We start from the raw sequence: 7179 nt of genomic DNA, 5'->3' as shown, positions 1-7179 counted from the left end.
AATTTTGGTGGATTAACTTTGCTCCTTATTTCCAAGTTTGTTTGTAATTGTTGTAACTTGCACTTGCCATTAGTTTTAGGGCATTATTCACTACCTGTATCTTCGATCTTTGAATTTCGTCAGTGCGCGATCTGTCGGCAGCATGGCTTGCAATTTACATTTATTTCAAAATTTCGTTGGACTTGTTCTATCTTGTTTAACACCTATGGTTTGGCATTTTTTGTCTTATATACGTACTGAATAGTTTGAAACAAGAAAGACAACGAGCCAACCCACTGGTTTCGGCAATTTAGGTTTAAGACACAAAACGACCTTTGTAAGATTATTTCTTCATTTTACATTTTCAACATTTTCTTTACAATCTTTGTCTTTTGGTTTATATAGATAAATATGAATAAACAACTGAGGTTCAGAATTCAAGAAGCTGAATTTAAAGTGTGCTACGATCCTCCCAGGGATGGGGACTGTTTTTATCATGCAGCTGCTGGTAAGTTGGGTTCTAGCTGCGAGGCTGCCAAGAACAAAGTGTTTGAATACTTGAAAAGTAATCGTTTGAATGTGAGTCGTGATTAATTTATTGATCCCAATACTGAACATGTATTTAAATCTTTGTGTATGTATATTAGATATTTCTCAGGCCCTGTTTACAAGCAAGGAGGTTAACCCTTGTGCTAGGGTTACCCTTGCAGGCGGATCAAAGATAGCCCGGGTTTACAAACAAAATTTCACAGGTAGGGTTATCCTACCACCCGGGACAACTTACCTATGCTTGGTAACCGCACGCATTGTTATCAATGTTCAAAGGGTCTGGAAACAAGTAAAAAGTTGTTCCGGGTAGGCGAGTTATCCCCAGCAGAGCGTTTACAAGGTAGCTAGGGTTACCCTGGCGCTAGGGTAACCCTAGCACTCAGCTAAGGTTACCCTGGTGCTAGGGTAACCCTAGCTGCCTTGTAAACACGTCGATGACAAAAAGGAGAAATGTGGGAGCATTAGGGTAACCCTCCTGCCAGGGTAACCCTAGCACTGGGGTTACCCTACCTGCTTGTAAACAGGGCCTTAGATTGACATACAGCTGCGATTATTGATTGCTTTTATGCAGGCGCGAGGAGACGACCGCGAAGACCGATTTTTTATTTGCTGTTCCTCAGTTCGAGTTTTTTCGCTTATGACTTCACGGCGGATGGAAAACCAGAAACTGCGAGATTTAGGCGTTTAAGAGAAAACCATATTTCGATGGACGAATGGCTCAGTCACGCTTTCCACAAAGTTAACCTTGACCTCGCTCAGCCGGCATCTATTTATTTGCTGCTGCGGGTGCATTTGTAGAAGCTGTGTAAATGAAGTGTGAAAGTATACAAAAACAATAAGTCACAACATGTCTGGAATTTATCCATATGTAATTTCTGAGTTTTCTCTAACATTTCACGACATTTAATTTTTTTTTAAACTTACAATTTTTAGTTTTTTATGGACCCTCGACATTTTACCCTCGACACTCGACATTTTACCCTTGACCCTCGATCCTCGACTCTCGACCAAAACCCAAACTCGTTTTCGCGACACCCATATATTTTCTTTCTCACGCCTCTAGTTCTGGCAGAGGGAGCCCACACAAGCGGCGTGTCTGATCGTTTGTTCGAAGTATAAAGAAATGTATGGGGGAATATTGAAGAGTCGCAATATCGTAAACTTATATGAAAGAATGTCTATGTTAAGGCTCAAACTAAATATAAACCTACCTCACTTGCTGTGTATTCTCGTTTCTGTGGTTCTAAATGGCGAATTTGAGCGATTTGGTAGATTTTGCGTTGACTGTTACTTTACTGTATAAGAAGGAGACCTTCTTATACATTAGAGTAACAGCCTCCTTTGTCGTTCAGAACGAGGTTCTTACTCATTAATTACATTCGAGATATTGTGGCCTATTAGCTGCTTAATTTTTTTCATATCTACTGGAGCCGTTTTTTTTAATAAACTCATTTACATTTGTTGAAAACACTTATAATAATTGCCCTCATATTAACTGCAAAAATTTAGTGCGATCCATCTATGGAGAGACGAGTTCGTTCCACTTGTAACCTCGTGACACTCTGCAACTTCTTGTAGGATTAGATTTTTGTAACGCTGTCACTAAAGCACTATCAATCATTGCATTTATGCTGTGTGGAAATTACGCCTAATAAATTTTGCTTGACGTTTTAAAATAATCATTTGAAGGCGAAGGATACAATTGCAGTGTGAAAAATTGCGTCTGCGAAATTTGTTGACTAATTTCTCTTTCTATATTGGTGCTTAGTTAAAGAGTCGACACGACATGTTTAGTTGCTGTAAACTAAGGCAAGAGGATTATTGGTAAATTGATGACCTCATGTCTACACGACTAAATCCTCGACGTTTGCGTAGAACTGCTTGCCGCAAATTTTCATGTTGACGATTTTCCGCAAAAGAAGCAACAATATTTTGAGAGGGTGATATAAATGGCAGTTTTAAATTTAATTTTTAAATAGCATTATAACAAATTACCGGGATTTTGGGGAACTAAGAGAACACTTGCTCGTGATAACAAAAGGAGATCTTATATTACTTCCCAGATCAGAAGACGTCATTTCGTTTTCAAACTTTCTTTGTTCAGGATTAAGAGTTAAAAGATACAAAAGTGAAGTACGGAAGCCGAAAAGGGACAATCCAAAAATATTTTGCAAATCTCGAAAAATATTTCAAATCGCAATATTTATTTTAAACTCACTGTCGCAAACCAGATACAATGAATATATGAGGTTCATATATATTGAACTGCGGTATTAGATAGTTATGATGCACGATCCACGCAGTAGATAGCGCTATTCATGCAATAGCGAAAATCAGACCTGAAAAAATTCAGGCCTGTACGGGATTCGAACCACTGACCTCTGCGATACTAGTGTAGCGCTCTACCAATTGAGCTAACAAGCCAACTGGGAGCAGGCCGTTAAGTTGATTCGTAATAAACCCGTGAAAGTGATAAATCAGATACAATGAATATATGGAGTTCATATATTTTGAACTGCGGTATTAGATACGTATGATGCACGATCCTCGCAGTAGATAGCGCTATTCATGCAATAGCGAAAATCAGACCTGAAAAAAATCAGGCCTGTACGGGTTCATTACGAATCAACTTAACGGCCTGCTCCCAGTTGGCTTGTTAGCTCAATTGGTAGAGCGCTGCACTAGTATCGCAGAGGTCAGTGGTTCGAATCCCGTACAGGCCTGATTTTTTTCAGGTCTGATTTCCGCTATTGCATGAATAGCACTATCTACTGCGTGGATCGTGCATCATACGTATCATTGTCGAAAAGTTTGACAAGTCCAAAAGCTATTACAAATCCTTTGGAAATTAGTGGATCTGCGCAAATTATATTCTCAGTAATCCGAAAATATTTTGCAAATCCAAAAAAATATTTTGAAATCCAAAAATATATTTTCGAAATCCAAAAATAAGTTTTGTCACGGGCTATTTGCGCTAGCAGTCACCCAGCGTTACACCGGCGTTTCCCGCCATATTTCGCATCCAAAACGGGGAGACGTAACCTTCTCTTCTAAGTCCTCACGTTCATTGAAATCCCATGATATTCTGCCAGAAAGTGAACAATGGTCTCGTAACAAAATCCTCTATTCAAGTAATGTTCTATAGCCAATCTTTCGTTTCCCGAACTGGACAACTCACTTTCCACTTCACACCATTTTAGTGTTCCACACCAAAGGCAGAATGTTTCACTGTTCCCACATTTTCTTCCACATTTTGGATGCGGAATATGGCGGGAAAACGCCGGTGTAACGCTGGTAAGTAAGTGAGTAAGCTTTATTTGTTAGAGCAGGTCTGCGGTGGCAGCCTTACGGCTGATGTGGACCTGCTATTAACCCACCCATGCCACCCCAGGGGAGGACATCCATCACACTCTGATCTCGTGTGTGGGAAATTAACGTCTCCTACTACCAACCCTGCAAGAGACAGGACCTCCATTTATTCGTCCCTATCCGAGAAGACTAGAATACCTAACCATTTCTTGATGTTATAGAAAGGTAGCATATTCTCCACATTTTATTTTAAGACCTTGAGTGTTAATGTTGGTCCGGTCGGGGCTCGAACCCTTGACCTCCCGCACAAACATTCCAGCGCTCTATCCATTGAGTTAACGGGGAGGCGGTGACTGCTGGGTGACTGCTGGCGCAAATAGCACGTGACAATTATTTTTGGATTTCGAAAATATTTTTTTGGATTTCAAAATATTATTTTGGATTTTCAAAATATTCTCGGATTACTGAGAAAATAATTTGCAGATCCACTAATTTTCTAAGGACTTGAAATAGTTTTTTAGATTTGTCAAACTTTTCGACAGTGAGTTTGATATAAATATTGCGATTTGCAATATTTTTCGGGATTTGCAAAATATTTTTGGATTGTCTCTTTTCGGCTTCCGTAGTAAAGCATAAATATAATAGTTTTCATGCGCTCCTTAATTTTGCATATTAAGGTATATGAGTTGCGGGGAACACTATGATCTGGGTAAAATAGAGCAGCCTGCTCTACAAAAGACGAACGTGACAAAACCCCATTTCAGTTAATGGGGATGAGGATACAAGAAGAAAATTTCCAATTCGTTAGGTTTCGGAGCAGGCTAAGAGTTCTCATACGAGGCGGTATCGCACGGCACGTTTGCTTATTACAAGACGGGGTTTTTGTTGCCTCTGAATTATTCACTCTGATTAATTCGGGTGGTCTCTCATACAACAGGTTTTGAAATAGTCGAGAATTAAAGTGAAGCAAAAGCAAAGGAGTGATCTGATGAGAGTTTCCCTCTGAACCCTGTTCCACTGGTCTTCTGTTCCCACTGTTCCTCTGGACCTTTGTACCCAGTGTTCCTCTGTTCCTCTGTATCCAATGCTCCACTGATCCACTTTGCTGACTGTTCCAATGATCCTCTGTACCCACTATTCCTCTGTTCCTCTTTATCCACTGTTTCACAAGTCCTTTGTACCCACTCTTCCACTCTTCCTCTGTGCCCCCTCTGGTCTTCTGCACCCACTGTTTCATTGGTCCTCTGTGCCCATTGTTCTACTGGTCCTCTGGGCCCATCGTTTCTCTGGTAGTTTGTACCCACTGATCCACTAGTCCTCTGTACCCAGTGTTCCACTGTTCCTCCGTGCCTACCGTTCCTCTGGTTCTCTCTACCCACTGCTCCACTGGTCCTTCAAACTCTATTCAGATTACTCCCTAATGCTTTACGTTAATCATCAACTATTTCAAAACCCGGTATATGAGAGGCTACAATTGGAGTGTCACTTCGGGGACTCAGAAATATAAGGAATACTTGCTGCTAAACGTTTGAAGAACACTCGCGGCATCTTTCAAAAAGCGACAAAGAGTAGGCAAAAACTTCGCACGCGGCTGAGCTTTTGAGTGCTCGAAATCGAACAATAGTCAACATCCTGAACTGTCTGCGGTTTAGCTTCTTGAGTTTGCACTTCGGTGCAGATTTCGAAAGTCATCTGAGGCACAACTAACTCTTAGAATAGCGACGTGTTCTTTGTTTTTCGCACCCAAGGATCGTGGGCTTAAAAAGAAAAAGAATTACCGCCCTGATAAGCCTGAGGGCAAGTTTTTGATTGATACAGAGGAGACCCATGGACTTGAGTGTGTAATTACGGAGCCAACTAGGATTCAAACTAGGGCTGGTAAGACTACCAAGACCCTCATTGACGTTATCTTGACTAATGAAGCTCATTTATTTGTCCAGAGTGGGATTTACGAACCGGGTCTTAGTGACCACCCACTAATGTTTGGCTTTATGCAAGACACAGCAGCTAAAGTCAAGCCTAGAATTATCAAATTCCGTTTAGTTAAGAACTTTGATGAGGAGAAATTTCAAGAACACCGTAATTCAGCACCTTGGCATGTTGGGGAAGTTTTCGATAGTGAGGAGGATGGAGTTGCTTTTGTAAGTACACTACTAACGGAGATTGTCAATGACCATATTCCATTTAAACAAATGCGTGTTAGAGATCAGGATGTACCATATATGAACTCAGAGTGGAAGGAGGCAATACGGGCAAGACGCAGGGCTGCTAGGCGATACAGGAGGACAAATGCTCCAGACGATTTGATCAATCTTAAAAAGTTTCGAAATGAGGCGACTAGACTGCGTAGGAAAGCAATAAAGAGCTATTGGAAAACGAAAGCAGAGGATCTTAAGAACAAACCACAAGACTTTTATAAAACTTTTATGCCCTTCTTGTCATCAAAGTCAAACTGCAGGCAAGTCTCAGACATTAAGCTTAATATTAATGGGCAAGCTAGTAGTAATAAGGTTGACATCTCCAAGGCTTTCGGGGAGTATTTTGCAACAACTGCTGATGGTATTGGCCAATTGGATATAAATAAGTGCTGTCTGGGTGATTTTGACAATCACAGCAGTGTGATGGCCATAAGGGCGGCTAACCGCGATAATAGTCAGTTCTTCTCTTTCCAAAGCGTTAAACCTTGTGAAGTAGAGGACAGACTTAAAAAGCTGAAGCTAGGCAAGGCTATGGGCTGGGACCTAATCCTCCCGAGGGCACTTATATCTGGGGCTAGTGAACTGGCTGTACCACTTGCCAATCTGTTTAACATCTGCATTGAGCAGGGGCATTGGTCAACTGACTGGAAGAAGGGAGAATGGACCCCAGTTCACAAGAAAGACGATCAACTGCGAAAAGAAAACTATCGTCCTGTGACTGTGCAAATTGTTATTAATAAAATCTTTGAGCAACTTTTTTCTTCCCAAATCACTGGTAAATATAATAATCGCATGTGTGACCATTTGACTGCATGTAGAAAGAGGAACAGTTGCGAGACTGCCTTGTTATACCTGACTGAGAGAGAGCTGGAGGCACTCATTGGACAATGGGGAGTGTGTTGGTGTGTTGTCAACAGATATGAGTAAGGCGTTTGATTGTCTGTTCCCACCACTCATGCTGGCTAAACTAAGAGCATACAGTTTTGATGATGTCAGCGTCAAACTCATGGCATCATATTTTGAAAATCGCCAAGCAAGAGTGAAGCTAGGGAACACAACAAGCGGATGGAGTAAGGTGGTAAGAGGGTGCCCTCAAGGCTCTTCTCTTGGGCCTTTGATGTGGAATCTTTATCAGAATGATCTG

The 7179-nt window shown here is 41.1% G+C and overlaps 1 protein-coding gene across 1 annotated transcript in view; it reads left to right on the top strand.

Moving 5' to 3' along the window:
* Positions 1 to 390: 390 nt before the first annotated feature.
* The window catches only part of LOC148726778 (uncharacterized), a 6918-nt gene continuing 129 nt past the window's right edge, over positions 391 to 7179 (top strand). Inside the window, exons 1-3 of the mRNA XM_088726376.1 lie at positions 391 to 558; positions 5586 to 6810; positions 6953 to 7179. The exon at positions 6953 to 7179 is cut by the window's right edge and continues 129 nt beyond it. Coding sequence (XP_088582502.1) covers positions 391 to 558; positions 5586 to 6810; positions 6953 to 7179 — 1620 coding nt within the window. The remainder of the gene's footprint in view (positions 559 to 5585; positions 6811 to 6952) is intronic.

The sequence above is a fragment of the Stylophora pistillata genome, chromosome 7 (genome assembly GCF_964205215.1).
Source record: "Stylophora pistillata chromosome 7, jaStyPist1.2, whole genome shotgun sequence".
Classification (NCBI taxonomy): Eukaryota; Metazoa; Cnidaria; class Anthozoa; order Scleractinia; family Pocilloporidae; genus Stylophora; species Stylophora pistillata.
The sequence above is the reverse complement of the archived record's forward strand: the minus strand, read 5'-3'. Positions and strand labels throughout refer to the sequence as shown.